Source organism: Falco biarmicus, chromosome 1 (assembly GCF_023638135.1).
Source record: "Falco biarmicus isolate bFalBia1 chromosome 1, bFalBia1.pri, whole genome shotgun sequence".
NCBI lineage: Eukaryota > Metazoa > Chordata > Aves > Falconiformes > Falconidae > Falco > Falco biarmicus.
Genome location: NC_079288.1, coordinates 70,689,348 through 70,711,362, shown reverse-complemented (window position 1 = coordinate 70,711,362; position 22,015 = coordinate 70,689,348). Strand labels below are relative to the sequence as shown.

Genomic DNA, 22,015 nt, shown 5'->3' with positions numbered 1-22,015 from the left:
CTTTCAGGAACTAATATTTGGATTCCAAAAAGCTGTACATTGAGTTAACTCACAGACAGAGTTCTTGCCCTACCAAGACTCAGCACATAACCAGAAATGTGAAAGTAGGAATTACACCAAAATTCTTCCATGCTCATCTAAATCCATCTGATGTGTCAGCATGAACTCATCTTCCTCTATTTTTCTCACCATTTATTTCTAAGTTTTACGGGGAGAGAAGAGAAACAAAATTCTCTCTTCTTTCACCCCCACCCACCAGCTAATCATTAGAAGAAATCCTAGTGGAGACAGTTTATTCTCTAATAATTACTTTGCTGTTTTTGTATCAAGCAGTCAGAGGGACAAAAAAAGTAATGCTATACATCTCTTATACACTGAGAATTTAGGGAAAAATATGCTGGAAGATCTTTCTTTTTGTCTAAATGTTTGCAGTAATTCAATTTAATGAACATGAAGGCAAAGACTTACAAAAAACTTCATGAGATTCACATGTGATTATGACAGTGAAAGAGAAATTGCTTTTCAACACCTTCAGGGTAACAGTCAACAATAAAATAAACTAAGAAATTTGGGGAAGAAAACAATTTGTCAGAAGCTTTCAAAAGAACGTACTTAGTTTGAGATTGCATCTCTGTTCTACATAAATGAAACAAGTCTAGATTATTGTATTCTTTATTGTATAAGCAGCTCACAGACTTTCAGTGGCATTCCTTTGATAGGGAATGCCAAGTATTTAACAAATAGTTATGTCCTCCACCTCTCCCTTCACAGGTCAGGAAACAAACTCAGAGAATATGAAGTATTTTTCCTAGTTTGATCCAGCATGCACGTGGTAGACAAAAGCTGGCAAGGTTTCATGTATTCCATGTTTTCAACACAAGATTCTTCCAAATATTTACACTTAATATTTATACAAATTGATGCTTTGACTATTGAAAGAAAAAATTGCCTTCCTACTAGCTGCGAAGTTGAATCTACAATAATGCAGTCTTCCTTCCTATATTCCTCTAGAAAAGGTATAGTCCTAAATTCCATTTTTAGATTCTTATCATTTTTTTTCAAAATCTGAGCTAAGGAAAGACGAGAACCAGACTGAGTTCAGTTTGCTCAAAATACACACTTACAATCCATTTTCTACAGTAAGAGTAAAAATATCTAGGAATAATTCTCTAATAAACTCCTACAGACTCAAGATCAGACTTCTAAATAACCATGGCTGGTTTATATCTACAATTCTTTCTGTCAGAAGATCTTAGTTAAACAAAGCAAACTATATAATTGCTTTTAAATTATTTATTCTAGATTGCCCACTGTCCCCAAAAAGCAATACTTTACATAAGAAAAATAGATTGTATATAAAACATTAAAAGATCTACTCTGCCATATACCATTCTTTTCACCAGCTCCAGAACACTGTTGCATTTTATTGCTGTTATAATTTGCTTGCAGATTTTTACCATCTTTAACTAAATGCACACCATCTCTGGTTGACATCTTCTATTTACTGAATTATTTTATGGGCTTACCTCCAATATCTGGCCGAAGCTTATTGTCATATCCTTGAAGTAAGGAGTCCAGTATGTGAGTTACATCCCCACCATGAATCTTTGGTGCAAGAACCCATGTTTTATTCACCATTAGATCTTCATCATCCTCATCATCTGCTTTATCAGCTCTGTGGTGAGTGAATAAAACAAACAAGGTTAGGGGAAAAAAAACAAAACGAACAGTGAAACTGAATACACAAGAGGTGAAAAAGAAACTGATAAAATATTAAATACTATTTAAAGTACCTTATAAAAATCCAGATGCATTCTAGTGCCAACAGAAAGAGGCAGGCCCTTATTTAAAACACCAACTTTTTTTTTTTTTTATGGCAGTAGAAAGAGTAAGCTAATAAACATGTCAAGAGAGGCATTAACACATCACCCATACAGCAAAACTGAAGCCATGAGTCAAACCCATAAAGCAGCAGTAGGCATCCTCTCACTGTCAGCCTTTTCCTGTTTTAAAACAAAAAATGTAATTCCTAAGCTTTGCCCTACATGTATTTTATTTTCAAATCATGGTACTAATATTTCTGAGATGCTTAATCATGGTAATAGATACATCTTGGCGTTAAGAACATTAACAGTGTCTCCTTCCCAATAGCCTCCATTCTAGCTATGATACAAAGAAAATAAGACTTGTATACTCATTCAGCTCTATTCCGATTTTAAGAAAGCAAACAAACGTATCCATGTGCTACGACTAAACATTCACAGAAGCTGCAGTCATGTGTCAATTATGTATCTGCATGTATACGTGGTACAGTTAAAATGCTGTACCATTCCTTTCAGTTAAGAAGATCATTTGTTAACGACCTATTTTATCAAGATGAAACAAATGTACAAGGAAAACACACATTCATTTATTGCCTATCTTTTAATTAGATAAGCAGCAATATACAGTCAATCACTAAGTAATTACAAAAAACTCGTAATACCTTGGTTGCATCTGCAGATTCACTCAGATATCACCAAAAGGTCAAGGAATGCCTGGAAGTAGTTTTCTTCTCATTTGAATCAAATGAGTGTGGACCTAAGTATTCCTCCAGTGCTTAAGTCTGCAATCTACATTACTCATCCAGCTTATTTCAGGGAACTGCTATGGGCTTCAAGTCAAGCAAAGTGCATCAGACTGATAGCAGTAACTCTAACAGTCACACAACGTTATCTTCACAAATGGACACTGGCTAGCAATTATTACAGAACATATGCAATCCATATAAATCAGCTCCAATGTTAACAGAAGCACAGATATTCCAGCAAAAGAAAGGAATTAAATTATTGTCCTTATACAATTTGTATTGTACACCAAAACAATTGGCTATATTAAACTAATGGTGGATTTTTTCAGTAAATTTCCTACAGGAATGAAGACCACCAGCCTTCAGGAGGAAAGAAAAGAAAAAGTCAGGAAAGGACAGAGATGGAATAGGCACTTCTTGCTTTTATTGCACTCCTTTGTGGGAATGCACCAAAACAGTCTGTATGCATAAGACCTTGCATCACCTCTCAGATAACACTAGCAAGTCTTAATGAAAATCAAGACTATCACGGCTGTGGAAACTGCTCAGTAGTTTCGGCATGCCTGCTTAATTTGGGAAGTGCAACAGGGAGCTTGCCACAGCTCAGCAGGTTCCCAGAGCATGAACAAGAGGCACTGCTTGGATATTGGGACTTTCATACCTAGCTTGCTGCAAACACGTTGCAAGAGTCTATTATAGCTGAAAATAATATTCAATCTAAATACAAGGTTCGCAGACAGCTTCCCCCGTAACGGTCTAAAAGTGCTTTCATTCTTTTAAATCGAAATGCACTGTAAAATATTTAATCTTTACTGCACTACACAGGCATTATAGAAATGTCAGATATTAAATATTTATCATTTCCCATTAGCAGGATGCCACTAATGGGAACACTAAAAGAAGTAGGAAGCTAAGTTTTGTAAATGTACACTCTTTTTCCCTCAAAGCTACCTATTGCCATCTCTTTCATGTTTCATTACCATGCGGCTTTTATTTATGTATTTATTTATTTATTTATTGGTCTGCTTGCACTTTATGCCATCTAGTTACCACATAAATTTGCTTATGGTTCTTAAGAATGCAGAGCCAATCCCAGTTTTTCCCCAGAGGCATTAAGATGATGAGGAGTAAAACTTAATTTATAAGCAGCTCTCCAAGGAAAGAGACATGTCCACCACAAAACTGACCTTTTCTTCTTTCTCTGTCCTCCATCCCACAAACAGCAGAAAGTACAGAGCTCTGTATAGACCCAAAGCAACTAACTCTCAGGGTCAGCCCAATTATTTGCAGAGAATTTTAAGTGATGATGACACAGTTTTGCCCTGCTTTAATATCCTTTCCCCATAGTTATTAAGAACAGCATAGATTTAGTCAAAGTACCAGAGGTCATACCATTCCCTCCTAAACACCAGAGGAGTTACAACCCTGATACCTTCACTCACAGTCACCTGAATATTTTGACATTTTGAAGAGTTCTTAATTTTTTGTATAGATTCACAGGGCAACTCAGGTGGGAAAGGATGATGGGAGGTCTCCAGTCCAGCCTCCTGCTCAAGGCACGGCCAGCTCTGAGGTCCCAGCAGGCTTCTCAGGGCCTGATCAGGTTGGGTCTTGCAGACCCCCAAGGATGTAAACTGCATAACCTCTCTGAGCAACCTGGTCTCCATTTCTCTCTTTTCTGCTGTTTACTATATGTAAATAAACTTGAAATTAACAAGAAAAAAAAAATACAAATACATTTCACATTTTCACTTTCTATCTTGCTTGACTGGAGGACCTCTGGTCCTCCCCCAACTTCAAAACTCTGAACTGCAAATAGGTATACAGATGAGGACACTGGTAGCTTATAGAAAGCTGTTAATGAAATTCCAGGGGGAGAAGGAAAAATTGCTTCCCAACATCTGAGAGCTTTTCCAGCCACTCTTATGCAAATCCATTTAAGGAGGCACTTTTATTAGAGACAATATTTCTTTACTTAGCATCTGACAAGAGTCTCTGTTTAAAACACACACTTCCTACTACTTACAAGGAACTATCTGGCTTTACCTAGAAAGTATTGTAGACTGAAAAAAGTACCAGCTGCTAGAAAAGAAATAAACTAGACTCCCATACCAGTACACTAAATTAAGAAGAGCTTGTGGCTCACTAATCCATTAGCTAAACCAGCAAAGGAACTAACACAGATCAGAAATTAATATAACTAAATGTGGAGGAACTGGACTAACTGGACTATCACTGTTATACACAGTGGAAGGAGGTATTCTTAACTCTCTCTATTCCTGTCTTACCGGCCTTTTCAGAGGTGATTGACTGTGATTAACCCATCTCTCTTCCAGAATACCATCTCTTTAGCTCTTCTGTGCCCAAGGCCACTAAGCATGCAACAAAGACTATAATGTCTCTGCAGTGCTGATGGCACCCAGTTCTACACTTTTGATTCCTAAGCTGTAGCCACTGATGCACAGCCACAGGACTGAAGTAAGAAAATGATGATGCTGGTTGTAAAAAGGAAGTGACCAGAATATATAGAAAGTCTTCTGTATGCTCTCCAGTGAAGCAGAACACACAACACTTGCCAACTTGAATTCTCAGTCCAGATGTTTTTGGGGGAGTTGCACAAAGCTCTCCTAAAACAGCACCTAGATACACAAAGGCAACAGGACAAACACTGTGTACATACTCATTTCTAGGAATCTGAATCACTAATCTTTGTCATACCAAATAGATTTGAACTATTTTGTTTCAAAGGTAGAAATCCCTTCAGATTTACACAGCAGGATCGGTTGAACTCTGTTATCAGGTTCTAACTGAGGTTATTAGATCATTTTCTTTAAACAAACATTCACTTTGGAAAACAAGATGGTTCAAAACTGTTGACCCCAGTTTCTGTGTGTCTGTCTCACACTGCAAAGTCCAGCTTTTTCTCCAGGGTTTGGAATGGGGTAGAAGGAAACACAGAAGACAAAAAACTTCATTCCAAACCAGAAAATAAAACATTAAATTCAGGTATGCTGTTCAAATATTTAGCAAGAGTTAACTTGGGCCAAGCACCTTTTTACTTCTTTGCAGTTAAAATAAATCTAAGAAACCCATGAAGATTAATGTCAATTAACGCCACCCTCACTTTAACAGGAGCACTTTCCCCTCTATCTCACAACCCCAGGAAGAAAGGCAAACTTAATTAAAGAGGAATTCTTTTCCTTTCCAAGTTCATCTAAAGGTTATTTCACTATACACAGAACATACTACTTGATCGTTTCTCTATTTACTGTAAAATATATTGTCTTCCACAAAGTTCACTTAGTAGGTCTTTTCCACAATGTCTAGAGAGGTGTTTTAGGACACAAATATGACATCAAACATCAAAACATCACTATTCCATGGCACGACACTATTTCCCGTCTATTACTGCAGGTGTTAATCCTGATTTTATAAACAAGAAAGAAACCCCACTCCTTAACACACTTGTTGCTGTAACACTTCAGCCAGCCTCATAAACTCAACAGTAAACTGCACATATACAGTTAACAGTAATTAAGCAAAAAGTGCCCTCATTACACTCTCTGTCCTTCAACTAATTGGAGACACTACCATGAGTAATAAATCCCTGAGCACAAGTGACTAATGACTAAGTATTTCCAACATCAGGCAACTTGCTCATCCTCAGACATTAGTATCATAGGTCTTTGTTCTTTACATATGAGAAAAACCAACCGCATGCACTTTAAGTTCCAATCAATATGTGTCAGGTTATGTAATAGACTGGAAAAAAATTGGATATAGTGAGAACGGTCCTACTGCTATTTGCATCATGTGTATCAAAGTATTACACACAGAAGTACACACACAGCATCGGAGGGAGTATTTAAACACAGCTAAGGATAAATTTAGTTGTCCATTCCCAGGCTCTTATTCCTACCCAACACACCCAAGGGTAGCCAGTCCTTGAAATGCAGATGATTTTTGAGGAGAATCTGGAGAAACATATGGAGAAACAGTAGACACTGGGTAGGGAACTTTAGTTATCTCCACCAACACTTCATGTCTGTGCACAAGCAACTCAATCAAGCCCTCAGTGGCCATGAGGTTTAAACAACCCTGCACAGTGGCTTTGTCTATTTGGAGATAAAGTGATCCTTTCATACAAGAAATACTCTGATGATAATTTAATAAATAAAAAAGAAGGAACATCAGTGTTCCAGATAATTTATATGCCAAAAGAGCTGAAAAAGACATACAATTTTCCTTTTTGCCTTACGCATGCGAATGAAAACAGTAAGACCGGTTGTATTGTTGCATTTGGTTGAAGATCTCCAACAGCAGACAAAAGCAGTTGCTTTGGGAGTTTTACTGGTACAGGGGTAGGGCACAGTGACACTTACCTGAATCACAACACATGCATTAAAGACAGTTGTTACTATTCCCAGCTCAACATATTTATGCCTTTTGCCTAAGTATAATACAATTTAACCTTTATTTTCCAGTACTAAAAAAAAAAAATAATAGTTACTGTTTCTCTCAACTTTCAAACCCAATGGTAATGTTTCCCAAATTGTAAGCACGGGAGATTACTTTGTTAGGAACAATACAGCTTCAGAGGTTTGTCAAAATAGTGCTTTTAACCAGACAATGCTTCATAAGAAGTCAATTGAGACAGATAAGGTTTCCAGGGAAGGTTTCCAACTCATCAGACATCTAACCAAATACTAGCTTACTCCAGAACACCAAACATAATATGCTTATATGTCGCAAAGAAGTGTATTTCATGGCCCCATTGATGAGGGTACAGAGGTCATCTGACCTAGCCAAATTCCACACATGAAAAAAGACCTAAAGCATTGCTGAAACACAAAATATGGTCACTGACAACCCAAAATCCAGAGTCAGATGTTTTTACAGAGGCTGGTGATTATTCTAATAAAGAATCTAAAAAAGCAAGTACTTAGGCATGTGTCACATGAATCACCAAGGCATAGGACCAGGTCCAGATCATAATCTGATCTCTAGGAGGATGGTAAGTTTAAGCAGTGCCTAAAACAGAAGAAACTTCCTTACAGAGAGAGCAAAATGCAACTTCAACATGGTAGGAATTAGTAGTTACTCTTATGTCAGCAATTTAAAATACATGTTTACATATTTCCTTGAATCTTTCGAAACCAAGGGCATCAGGCAGACTGTAGTATCTTTACACACAAATATTACTTATTTTCAGCAGCTGCAACAGCAGCAGGATGACATAGTCATGACTGCTAGAATAGGAAACAATTACATTTTTCTTCAAAAGATTTTCTTGAAAGCTTACTTCCACTGCCAGCTGTCAGTAGTGGATGGTTTAAACATCTCTCAAGATTTATCTTCCAGTCTTGATGGCTGACTTCATACTCATCCATTCTATTACATTTCTGCAGAAACTAACTCTCTTTTACATTTCATCATCAGCTTCTTCACTGATATGCTTTATTCATTGCAAAAACATTCAGGAAAATAAGCGTAACTGCAAACAAAGAAATGCAGGTGCTGAAAATACTCTCTCCAGAAAGCATTAATTGCTCTTCTTAATCCTGTGGAATACAGAGTTACTGATGTCATATTCCTTCATCTCTGTCCTTCCTAAATTGGTTTAGACACTCTATGGACAAAAATCTCTGTTCTTGTTCCCTCACCCATTCCATCTTAGATGCTTTCATCAATCTATTTCCCCCTCCATCTGCCTTGCCAGACTTTGGCATATTCTTTTCTTGTCAAAATGTATTTCTCCCACTGAAGTATGTGTTACTTATTCCCTACATCTTTTTTCCAGTATGCTGACCACATACTGTTAGGTGGGTTATTCTTTTTGATACACACATTGTCTTGTGCTCTTCACCTTCTCTAACGTCCTATTTGTCTGGCTATTTATAATTTCCTGACATGTTTCTTGTTCCTCTTCTCCTTCCTGAGTTTTTACTGAAGGGATGAATCTGGACCTTAAGTCAGCAGTAAAATTATCAAGGAAAAGTGTGGAAAAAATATAAGAAATTCTTACATAGATAAAACTCTTTTTTTTTTTTTAGGATAAGCTGCATAAGTTCACTTAGTATTAAGTAAGGAAAACTTTGTTTAAAATAAAATGAACGATCATTTATAACACTAACAGAGTAAAAGCAGGTACCCCTGCTGTTCATTCCCTGTAATGAAAAGTGTTGCCTACATATACGAGTGTTTAGGCTATCAAACTTGTGATATCTTAATACACATCATAAGCATCAGGCGATCAAGCTCTTTTGAGTCATGACAGCTCTGAAGTACTTCTCTGAAAGATATGAAACATTTTCTCCCCCACACAGTAAGTTCAGTACAATTAATTTTAGTCCCAGCAAGCCTTTCACTTAAAGGCATTATCACATTTCTTATAAAATGATTTTCAACATCTCTGTTATATTAATATAACAAAAACTAATCTGAAGAGAAATTACTGAACAACACAAGCAGACTTAACTCTGAACACTTCATAAAGGCACAACCTGACTGCAAAGAACATTTATAGATATGTGAATTTTAACATTAAAACCAACAGGTATTATTACAGATGTGTTCTTAAAAAGAAGATTGTTCTGAGATTCACACATATTGCTCTCCTCCAAGTCAACTATCAGATAATCCTACATATTATTTGAAATTACACTGGTCAAACTTGTTATTAATTCAAATGGCTTTTAAAGATCTCAAAAAAATGTATCACCTGAACAAAAAGCATCACAGATATTCTTTATCCATCAGTCTTCTCATACAACATAGAGTTAATCTCTCCTTGAAAGTTCATCCAAATATTGATATGTTCAGACCAGTATAATTGCCGTCTCTACTCTTACCAAGTTGCAGTCCAGAAGTCAACTGAAATTTTTCCTCATAACTATCTGCACAAGTACAGGTAATTCTCTGTGCCAGTTCAGCGCTGCTGGATTCTCAAACATGTTCAGCTTGATTATTATAGTGATCTTACTCTGACCATCCTAGTAAAAATAGCTCTTTAACTCCATATGTGGTCACAAAAAGATTTGTATCTCGATGGAGACAGCTACCTGGTTTTGCAGCCCTCTCTTTTATGCTATACAATAGAGAGCAAGAACCTTGCACAAGTAAGATAGCAAATCATACTTTTAAAAAACAAACAAACAAACAAAATCAAATCAAAACAAACAACAAACCAAACAAAAAACCAAAACAAACAAAAAACCAAAACCAACAAACAAGCCGATTCCTGCTGTTTTCCGCAGAAATCATGCAATTTACAAGGGAAATTCAACTTCTACTCAAAGGAGGGCCAATACTGAACTCAGACCAGGATGTTTAGAACAGTCCAGTCGGGTCTTTGAAAATTCCATGGACAGAGACCCCACAATCCCACTGAACAACTTGTTTCACTGTTTAATTAAACTCACAGTGATCTTTTTATTTACACATAGTTGGTATTTCCCCTGTTGCAATTCACCACCGTTGTTCCTCATCCTCTTACAATGCACCACTGTGAAGAGCTTACCTTTGTCTCTTTGATCAACTCCCCATGAGTGCTGGGGGCTGCTGTTGGGTCCCCCAAAGTCACCTCTTCTCCAAGGTGAACTGCCCTCTCCTCACAGGGCAAGAACTGCTTGACCAGCTTGGTAGCCCTCTGCTGAGCTCCCTCTAGTTTAAACCCAAAGCAGATACAGTCTCACAAGTGCTGAGCAGAGGGACATGATCACTTCCCTCAGCCTCCCGAGTGTGCACTTGTCCACACAGACCAAGGCTCTTTGCTGCCAAGGTGCCATGCTGTCCACCAGGAACTCCAGGTCCTTTCTGGCACAGCTGCTCCCCAGCCAGCTAGTCCCCAGCCCATCCTGCTGAGAAGGGCTTTCCCACCCAGGTGCAGGACTTGGCACTCATCCTTTGTGAATTTTCTAACACTTCTGTCAACCCACTCCCCCAGCCTCTCCAGCTCCCTCTGAACAGCAGCCCTGCCCACAAACATATGAACTTGGAAAAAACAGTGTTTCAACATAAAAGAAAAAAACAAATTGTCTCCAGGAAAGGCTATGCAAATGTTATTCCTGCTGCTCTCAGCAGTTCTTATTTCACCACAGACAAGCAAGGAAATAGGACACACTTCTCACTTCTGTTTTCTCACATCAATTCTTCCACATTCTGATTACAGACTTGCAGAATGTGTTGTGTGTTTTGTTTTGGCTTAGAAAAAACAGGTAACTTATTGAGTGTAGCATGCACACTTGCAGTGTAAGTACACCTCATCCTCTGTTCTGAGAAAACCATTACTACAATACCTTAATGCAGCTCTTTACCTAAGACCTTCAGTGAGTAGGTCCTTTCTTTTTTCTAGCACAAACTTCCCTAATGCTAGCTGAAAAATTAGTAGGGGCCCTCATGCCAACTATAATTTAATCTTTGAGATGAAGAGCATGTTTTCATTGTAAAATTTTTAGACAAATCTATATTCATCTTCCTCTACAAGATGTCTTCTAAGGAAAGCCTTCCAGTTTGTGCATGCAACAACAACAACAAAAAAAATATCAGGAAGATAAAGCAGGTCTTAGCATAAACTGTATGGACTTGTCTGAAACTGAATTTGAAACCTACTAAAATTCTTAGCGTGATTTATTTTAAATAGATTTGAATGAAACCTAGAAATGTAAATTGCTAAGTCTTATCTTCTCAGCTGGTAAGTTTTGCCTTCATTGTGGGTTTTGGCCAGACCATGCAATCAAATAATTGAAATGTAAACAGCCATATTCCACTGATCATCCAGACCAAACAGCAACGAATAAATGAAGACTCGGAGAACAGGAGATAAAAGGATAACGACAGCAAATTATAGAGCCTAAACAGATATAACTGAAAAGGGACAAATGGTATTAAATAAAGGACAAAATAACCTCAAACTACCAAGGAAGGACACGATGATGAAAAAGCATCACCTTTCTGGATACCTGAAACGTACTAACCATGGCACTATCAGGTCTCCTGGGAGTTTCAGACTAGGATCATCACATGCAGACACACATAAATCTGTGTGCCAAATGTCAGTACCCCATACAAGAGACCACAGACGTCTATCTACACTTGACTGATGAAAGGTTAATTGTCATCAAGTTCAGAATGAACTGATATATTGTTGATGGGTCAAGTGCCTTGATCCAAGAAACACTTCCCATAGTGGAACTAGACTTAAACCTAACATAAATGAATGCTGAGAACTATAAGCTCAAAAAAAAGCAGTTACTCCAATTAAATGCCATCCCACAGTCATTATAACATTAATCAAATTGCAAAGTCAACTTTGTAAGATTTCTACTCTAAAATGTCACAAGCATCTCAAGAAATACTTAAGATGCACTCTTCTTTATAAGACATTCTCAGTCACTTAAGCTCTGGTATTCATGTGAACATTTGTTCTAACACAATTTGTTGCATATTTCCTGCAAAATCTTCATGTAACTACCAATCTACTACAGCATTTCACAAAAACAAGCTTGCTAGAAATACTTTCAAGTTCTAGTACACATGTAAGCAGGTATCAACCTACTCCTACAGGAGGCAAAGAAATATTTATAGACTGAACTAGCCACAGAACTAGAGACTTGCACTGAATTGTGTACCATATTCATGGCATACAGATGAATCTGGCTTGAAATCATAGAAAAAGCCATACAACTACAATAACTAGGCAATGATAACATGTCCCCAGGAGAAATATGGCAAATGTGTTCCACTGAAATTTCAGTGTAACTGCCATTAGGCAATTATGGACTAACCCAAAGGTCAATTAAATTAATGAATAATTGTACAAAGAGGTGAATATACTCCATAAGGGCTAATGTAAATACCTAAACCATCTAATAAAAAGCTTGCGCTCTCGCTCTCTCTCTGCAAGCAAAATTATGTCTTCTCCACTGTAATTTATTGCGTATTAAATATAGCACTTATCTTTTACAACAGGAGTATTGCACCTCTTGTCAGATGGTGACTAAAAGTTATGGCTGTCAGGGTCGTCCTCTGCTGGATGCAAGCTGCAGGTCATCAGCTGGAAGGTCCTCGTTGGCAGAGCAAGAACCTAAGGTACAGGTCCACAGCTCACCTGCAGCAGGTCTGATACAATCCAGCACACATTCAATGGCTCTATACTGGAGAGATCAAGTACTTTTCTCCCCTAGGGAAAACACTGAGGTACTTTATTTTAAAAAACATCTACAAAATTTATTCTGCAATGTAAATATGGCATCGGAAAATGAAGTAAAAAAAAATTTGTTCTGACTTACAGTGACAGAGTTTTCCACCTAAATTAGTACTTAATACTACAGCTTTTTGCTGATACAAATTCCATCCAGATGAACTTTGTTTTGAAAGATAAATTGGATCATAGTATTACATTAATAATAATAAGACTTAATCCCGCATGGAACACTGCCGTAAATAAGAAGGAAACCATATTAAATGAAAGGACTAATGATCTATTTAAGACCTCAATAATATAATCCAAAGGGGATGTATCTCATGTTACGTCAGATGTTTCCTATTCACTGTGTCTGTCTGTCTTCCTGAAAATAAGAAAAATAACTGCATATAAATTTAGAAACACAGAATTAGCCATTCATACCTCATCAGACGTAAATGCAGTGACATGGAAAAGGAACTGAGGATCAAGGCAGAAAGCAAAGAGAACATGAGGTACACTGGAACAGTACTGGAGCTAATTCTGGGATAGAGTATCTCTTAACTATGAAGTAGCAGTAGGGAAGTAATATTCTCTGTGTGTTTTCCATTAATGAGGCTAATATTTAGATGATCTACCCATTTTTGAGGTCTGCTACTCAAAGAAAAAATTGAAAGAGTTTACAAAATGGTTAAATAATTCAGTATTTTCTGAAGAAATGTAAGCAGCTCAGTTTATTTACCTGAGAGGAAAATGTAAGCTGCTATCAAGTTGCCTCTTAAACTACATATACCAGGGAAATACTTCTAACAGTAGTTAGCATGACTGTAGCACGGGTAAATCCAATTCAATGGAAATTTCCACTCTGTGTAGAGTATCTCCAATTGTGATACATTTGTATAAAACTTTCATTTTGGACTAGACCATTCATCCTGCAACAACTGCCAGGCATACTACTGCAGTGCAGCTCCTCGTCTCCAAGAGATGAGAAGGTTTCTATGAGCACATGATCTACAACATATCATGAAACACTAGGCTGGAAAAAGCAAGGCGGCAGGAAGTTTTCTGACCAAAATGCTGATTCCTTTAAGAATTTTCAGGATTCATTTGAGGTGCCTTAAGTTCTTATCAAGGCAAAACTTGGCAGAGGCACACAGGGCAATGAAGACCTTTGATGACTGTTTTCCCTGTGGAAGAGCAGAGAGCTGCAGACCGCACTCCATTCCTGAGAAGCAGCTGCAGCCATGGGTCTGCACCCTGAGGTTGCCCTGCAGAACCAGAGGTATGGCCTAGATTTCCCCACAAAGAGCTGCACGTAGGATCCAGTGGCTAAGCCAGCTGCAGCAGGTAGCACTGGGGAAAAATCAGGCTTTTTCAGCTAGTAGAAGGCAGAAGATCCACTGGCTGGAAGCCAGAGAAACCTCAAACTGGAAATACTGTACAATACTTCATCAGATTTCTTCTCGTCAAATCTTTATGCAGAAATTTAGAACTGTTCTACTGAAGCAACAAACCTGATGCAAAAGACAGAGTAAATTCTCCAGTTTTGTTTATTCTGGTATCAGACTGAATTATCACAACAGATCCTACTGGCTTGAATACCCACCAATGAAAGCCTATTTTAGAAACTACTTCTTTCCACCTTTGCTGTATCACCGAGACTTTGCTCTTCCTTGAAGTAAGTTCTGGTCTGGTCAGCTCCTGATGACCTTTCTAGTCGCTCAAGTTACCTCTGCTAGTTCAGTGCTGTTGCATGATTTACCATTTTAAGCTTACATATGTAGAATCAAGTTTTTACATAGGTTGGTAGGCCACTAAACACACCACACTATTTTCAACTTTATTAAAAACATATGTGAAAAATGCAAAATTGGGACTTCTGTGTCATCTCCAATTTAATTCAGTTGCACCTGAATTACTCTTTACAAATTATTACCATTCAGAGAAATTGTTAAAAATATAGAATTCAGTGTCACTGTCATCCTCTACCCTTTGACAGGTTCCTGTCAGTCTGCTATATTCTGTCATTTATAATTACCGTTTCTCTCTACTGCTCTTTACCAAATAAGTTATGATACCGCTATTTCACCTAAATATGCACTCAGTTTAGTACGCAGTGCAAGAAAGGGCTATGCATGTAATTAAAAAAGCCCTAGTACTCTTCTTTCATAAATGGTACTATAAAAAAGGCTCTTTGCCCAACTTGGCAGATGCTCACCTTTGTTTTCCTGTGAGTTCAACCATTACTTTTTTAGTATATACACCTGATAGCACAAACCAAGGCAACTCACTTTCAAACAGTGCATATGCCAAGTCCACTTAAGTAGTCCTACCTACTGGCCATAGAAACTAGGTATTGTATTTAACCTAGATCATTACAATTCCTCTACAGCTTCAAAGAAAAAAACACAGAACCCTCAACCCCCTTGTAATTTACTCTGTAGCCAAACTCATGTATCCAGAAAAAAGGTGACCAAAGCCGACAAGTGCTCACCTGTTACCTTTTCTATCCAGCTCAGAAAGGCTTGAGTTGGTAGCAAGGGTGCTCTTATTTAACATCAGGCATATTTACAAACAGCAAGTTAAAGTTGTTCAATTTGCTATGAGTGCCTTTTTTTTTTTACTGGATTGCCATAGTTTGAAGGTTTTCTTTGAATCCACTGTAAGAAAATTATGTGCAAAAAATATTTCTCAATATTTATATCTCATTAAACTTTATACTAACAAAAAATATTAATACACTTTTAGTAAAATAAACCATATTTTAAACCACTGGGACTGCTAAATAACCAGTTCTTCACTGTCACATCATGAACAAAGCAAGTAAGAGTGAGGATAATAATGAATAAACACCACAGATGTTCAAATGAAACAGTAAAACACTATTATCAAGCATTAAGAAACCCATGTTGTTATGACAGGCTTAACTCTGATCCAGGAATTTATATGAGAAGAAACCGTAGGCCGTATTATATAAGAGTAATGGAAAAGAAAATATTAGTTGACATTTGCACCTGCTGACAGGTACATTGCAATGCAGCATACAGAATTGCTTTTTAGAACACCGGGTTACAAAACTGAAGGGAAGATATGGTCAAAATTAAGTTAAGTTTGCAATATAGTTAGGGATGTTGACCAGCACATACCATTTAATGCATTATAAACTAGAAAAAAAAAGTTAGTTAGGCTGCACCTGTATGGTTAGCACTACAGAAATAATATTAATTATACTGTCAGCTCTTATGCTTTCCCTATGAATTATCTATTTATTTTATTTCAAGAAGAATAATGGGTTTGCCGAGCATTTAGAGCTACAGTGACTGCTGGGTAACTACTCTTTGCCTGCACATACCTTATAGAAAGGCTCACAGCCCAGTTTCTGCTACAGAAGAGGTGTCAGCTATTGACAAAAGCAGTCCTTCAAAATACTGTCACATGAAGTTACAGCAAGTGCATTGGCCGTTCTGGTCTGTTTGTGCTGCACATGCAGAACTGGGGGGAAACAACTGTTTTATGGGACAGCATTCAACTGCAATGCATCCCTTTGGCGAAGGAAGTTCAGTCTACTGGCATACTACAGCTTTGGAGCAGTTCATTAAAAGAATAAACTCTTTTTAAAAAAGGTGGACTCAACTTCCCATGTCTTTGCTTAGGCTTTAGCTCCATTTCTTACACCTGAAGTAACTTTATTCACTCAGCACAAATAATTACTTGGTGCATAAATGCATACTAAACGTGACGCAATTTGCAACCTTTTAAAAGTGTATGTTGAAAAGGTGTGTTGGCTCCTGCAAGATATTTTGAGAAAAACAGCCAGAATTGGTGCAACCTGATCTGTTCTTGAGAACAGCATGCCTTCTCTGTTTTAGCTTGAACTTCAAGGAGAAGCTTGGGCTGAAACTACAGAAAGACATCCAGAGAAGCAGAAATAGTATTTCCACCCTACTTTGTGGCAGGCTGCTAAAGGGCGCTACAGCTCCTGAGCTCCCTGCAACCCCCCCCGCCCCCCGAGTTGTCATGCACTACATTTCAGAGAATCAGGATCTGAAAACATGTCTATTGGTGGTCAAAAAATAAAAGGCAAAAAGAAAAAACTCTCAACCACCATTTTCCCATGTAGCCTCTAAATGAAAGGCAAGCCTGGAAATAGTTGATTCAGATACATGGATATTTATACAAAGGTTCCATTTTATCTGAGATGTTCTGGAACACAAAATAAAATAATGCATATAAGTTACCTCTTTTTTTCACGGAAGACTTCTTATCAACTTATTTATAAATGTTACTGTTAATGAGATGTATACATAATAATCTACATCTAGTCCTGCAATCACAACCACATTTTGACAAACAAAAAAAATTTAAATTTTTTTTTAGGTAGTCCTCCTTCTTTGTAACTAAGTCTTTGAACTGCAAAATTAGCATGCATATTTTCTCTCAAACCACTTGATAATTTCTTCCATACCTGAAGTACAATATTCATCGTTCATTAGGAAACATTCTGAAGATGCACAACTGCACTGGGATGATTTCTATCAATGCTTTTGAAAAACATTATCATAATAAATCAAGGTTTGAAAAGACACAGATTAAGAAAAGTATGATCAGTGGTGTTTCTGACCAGGGTAACACAGCAGCCTTCTGAAGATGAGAGATGAGAGATGAAATGAGATCAACACACTTCTCACAGGCTAGTAAATCGTCATTCAGTATGGGGAAGGGGTCTGGAGTCTGACGCACTTAAAAACTGTTTAACAGACCTATTAATTATTTTTTTTGCTAGCCTTTTTACTACACATTTGTACATCCTCTTAGAATAATAATTTGGTCTGTCATTAAAAAGAAGGACACGCTGGGCAACAGTCAAATACCCCTTCAGTACAGCTCTGTGATTTTTACGAGAGCATAACCTGTGGAATGGTTCGGTTAGCTCTGACTTATTAATGGAGTTGAACGATCAGACTGCTCGTCGTTAAGTTGTTACGGGTACCGATAACACATGCACGCAGCAGCACCACACCGCTGCTGCCTCGGAGCCCTTCCGATGTAACTCTCCCTTCAAACGCCCGTTTCCAACTTCTGGGGCTGGCGCAGAGCCCCGGCCCAGGCAGGCGCGGCCCGCCCCACGCCGAGGCCCGCAGCGGCACGGCCGGCGCGGCGAGGGCGCCCGGACCGCGGGCAGCGCAGCGAGGGGCCGCCGCGACCAGGTGGCCCCCGCGCCGCCGCCAGCTGCCGGACCGGGCTCTCCCGAAGCAGCCGCCAGCAGCGCAGCCGCTCGCCGCCGACATCCAGCTCCTCTCCCAGCGGCAACCGGCGGGCGCGGCGGCGAGGAGGTGCCGGCGCTGCGGGCAGCTGGTTGTGCCGGGCGGCAGCCCCCGCCGCTCCTCCTCGGGGCGCAGGGCACCCCCGCCAGCCGGCTGCCCCGGGCCGCCCCCTGCGGCCGGGGGGGACACGCGCTTTTTCCGGCACCGAGCTGAGCCCGGACTCGCCAACTCGCTCAGCGAACAAGTGGGATGCGGCTGAAGTTTTACTTCGCCGGTGCCGGCTCCCCCCGCCGCCGCCCCCGGGAGCCGCCGCCGGAGCATCGGCACCTTTGGGGCTTTCAAGTTTGGCGGCGCGTAGCCCGCCCCCTTCCCCTTCCCCGAGCCCGCCCGGCTACCCCCGAGCTCAGCCCGGGGCGCGGCGCGTAGGTCAGCCGAGACCCGCCGGGCGGGTGCGGGCGGCCGGGGCCGGGGCCGGTGCGGGGGTCCCCGCCGTACTCACCCGCTCCCCAACCGCACGGTCAGCAGCAGCAGCAGCAGCCGGGCCCCGCGGCGGCGGCTCCAGCGGGGCGCCGGGCCCCCCCACGCATCCATGAGCGCGAAGGCGCTCTCCCTTCCCCGAGTTTTCTCCGGAGAGGCTGGGGAATAGCGACCCTGTCAATCCCACCGTCCCCCCCCCCCCAGCACACGGCAGGCAGAAGGAGGGGAGGGGGAGGGGAGGGGAAGTGGGGGGGGGGGGAATAAATAAAACACCCAAACAGGTAGGAACCCACTCTGCGAGGACCGAGCAACTCGCCCAATAGGCTCATCAGGTTGCTCCATAAATTATCCTAAAAACTGCTGGGCGAATCCGTCCCTAGCAGAGGTGGAGCCTCCCTTACTAGAAGGAAAACATGCTTAGGAGAAAGGGTGGCATTGATTTGCTATTTTCTCCGAAGAGGGAAATAAAACATATCTTATATATACACATAAATATACATAATATATGAAATGGTAAATATATGTTTAAAGCCACACATCTATATTTTTTTTCTTCTTTTCAAAGCTGCTCAGAGGGCGGCTTGCAAGCAGAGCAGCAGCCTCTCGGCCCTGCAGCGGAGACCCGCAGCCGGGAGGAGAAGCGCTGGCCGACGTGCGCGGACACCCGCGGGGACTGCGCGGCCCCGCGTCCGGCACCACCGCGGTTCGGGGAGGGCGGCGCCAGCCGCGGGGAAGGGGGCACCCTGCGGACCCCGTCCGTCCCCAGAAGGCGCCCCCCCCTGCAGCCGCGGTCCCTAAAGCCGTACTGAGGCAGGCGGGGTGCTCGGCGCGCAAGTGCAGCCGCGGGAATTCCGCGCACCCAAGAAACGGGAGCCGCGCAAGCCCCGAGGCTGCAGGCGGCTCTGCGCGGCCGCGGAGCGCCCCCGGGGGGGGGGAAGGGGGAAGAAAGCGGACGGTGCGTGGTGCTGCGCTGCAAAATGCGGCTTTGCTACAACATGCAAAACGCTTTTTCTCCCCCCTACCCACCCCCACCCCAAGGAGACCCTTCTTGTCTCCCCTCTGCTGCTCCCTCTTCCTGCCTCTCTCGGGAGACCTGCAGGGGAGCCTAAGCGCCCCCCCCCCTCCCACCCCCCCACCCCACCCCACCCCACCCCACCCCATCCCGGGGCAGGAGAAGCAGCTGCGGTGGCGGGGCCCCACCGGCGGTTGCACCCCTGGAGCCCTCTCCGCCGGCGGCGGGGCCAGGCGGTTGCGTCCCAGAGGGACCAGCGCTCGAATACTGCGTATTTCTTTGCATGGCTTCAGGGTCGGGTGGCCTCTGAACCTCTTCCCAACCCAATTCCCTGGCCCCGGAGATGTCCCTGCTTGCAGCTTTCAGTGGGGCACTCTTGGAGTATCCTGCGCTGCGTGATACTCAGCATAAGGAGCAAACCGTTTCATCGTCGTCGTCGTCATCACCATCCTTTTGAGTGAAAATGTAACTGCACAGATACGCAAATAATCCCCCATTCAGTGGTTATTCCGATGAAAGGCAGTGTTTTGTTTCGGGTTCTCCTGCTTCTTTACACATCATCATCTGGTTTCACGTATACAGTTTACAGTTGCTTTAATGGTTAAAGAAACTCACCACGCTTCAGAAAGCTGCAGTACATTAAGTGAAAATTCAACGACTTGAAAATTAATAGCCAGTCCTGGGGGTACTGGCAGAAGGTAAAAGCACACACTATTGTGTGACCTGAGGTCTCTTTATTGGTGGATTAACACAGCGGGCAGCGTCCTAGCATGACGGCAGAGGGATGAGCTCAGAGGAGAAAACATGCATTTGTTATGGAGTAAGTGCCGAAACAGCTTCCCTGCTGCAGCTGGTGGCACTGGCTCCAAGGAGCAGGATTGCTGTCCCCATCAGCAAGAAAATAAGCACAGCCGGTCCCCAAGTCCCTTTCTCTCTGGGAGGTCCTTTTGCCCTGAAAATAGCCACGGTCCTTAGGTTTATTATGGATTGATCTGTCAAATGGACCGCATTTTGCAAAATATGCGATGAACTCTTCTTATGACTTTGCGTTCTGATGTTTATGGAGCCATTAAAACTCTTTACTAGTCTATAAAATTTCATCCTGCCGTTAAAATATATTATGTAATTAACGTGACTACTGAGAAAGTTTGATGTAGGAAGTTTAAGGGTACTTACAGGATTACAAGACGTTTTTCTACTTGAGCAGTTTGGAGCACCTATTAAAAAACACTTTGTCTCACCCCTGTGTAGGTCCAGCAGCTTGCTAGCACTGAGAGAGGTGGAGGATTAGAGCTAAAATAACATGCACATGAATAGTGAGAAAATTAATTTTTTGCACTTGATTTCTGGGTTTAGAATGTTAAGGCATATAAAAGTGCCATTAATTTAAAATAAAATCAGTGCCAATGAGATTTCTCAAATGACACAGGACTAAGGATGGCATCAGGACAAGCTGGTTTCAGGTAGTCCCAAATCTGAATTTTCTTTGTGCTTTAATGCTGGCAATAGAAATCCATCCCTCCCAAAACTAGAGAAGAAATTATTCCATGAGTAAGTACTAGAAGAAAAATGGGAATAAACATTCTGAAAAGCAAACAGGAAACAAAAATAATAAAAATTCTTTGACTACTAGAAGAAAATTTGAAGGAAGAGAAAGCATCTCAGATTGTCCGTATTCCTAAGGAACAAATGAAGCAATAAAGGAAAATTGTGAAATGGAAAAAAGGATATTGAAGAAAATCTAGGGAAATTACCTAGATGAGTGTCAAAAGAAGGAGATGCTGATGCAGGGTAATGAACTAAAAGACAGTGGGTTACCAAGGCCTGCTGATATTCATCAGCCACTTGGTACTGGAGCAGCTAACCTAACAACAATGTTTAAATTCTCAGTTAAAATCAACTCCTGCTGAGAGTAGGAGGGCCATCTTTAAAAGAAGAGGAGAGGTGAAGAAATGGAACAACAGTGGCATTTCAGACCTGCTAGGTATCACTTCAGAAACATCAAACTGAACAATGTTAATATACAAGCAAAACTGTAGGATTTAAGTCACTATTATTTCTAAAAAGGCACAATCCAGAATGGCTTCTGCGAAGGAAAACCACTGTCTCTAACTTTTTCAGTCGTATTTAATGAGTCTGTGAATAGAGGAACAGGGCTACATAATTCACTGTCTTTCAAAACCTTTTGAAATCCATCAGTTATTTGTTAAAGGAGCTGCATAACTATGGGGTGAGTAGGACAGTAATGGCATCTTCCAGAATCTGCTTGAGACTACTGTGTCAGAGTGGTTAACTTTCCATGTTAAAAAGGCAAATCGCGAGTTCTTATGCATCTGCTCTTGAGATGATTTTATTTAACTGATTCCTCACTGAAGTTATGGTTTAAAAGGTAGGAAGTAGAAAAGTTTACAGGTTAAAGTTTCAGTCTGGTTAAGTCTATAGAAAAAAACGTTGAGAATACTGATTAATTCATCAGAGTATAGAAAATTAATTATAAAGTGGGAAGTGAT

At 40.7% G+C, this 22,015-nt stretch overlaps 1 protein-coding gene across 2 annotated transcripts in view; it reads right to left on the bottom strand.

Annotated features, from left to right (window-relative positions):
- The window catches only part of GABRG1 (gamma-aminobutyric acid type A receptor subunit gamma1), a 58,572-nt gene extending 39,760 nt beyond the window's left edge, over positions 1-18,812 (bottom strand). The window contains exons 1-2 of one of the 2 annotated variants that reach the window (XM_056350387.1): positions 18,516-18,812; positions 1,527-1,675 (exon numbers count right to left, since the gene is read on the bottom strand). In XM_056350387.1, coding sequence (XP_056206362.1) covers positions 1,527-1,675; positions 18,516-18,607 — 241 coding nt within the window. In that variant the 5' untranslated portion in view covers positions 18,608-18,812. Of the gene's footprint in view, positions 1-1,526; positions 1,676-18,515 lie in introns of those variants that run through there. The other variant, XM_056350413.1, reaches the window with a different exon arrangement.
- Positions 18,813-22,015: the final 3,203 nt, after the last annotated feature.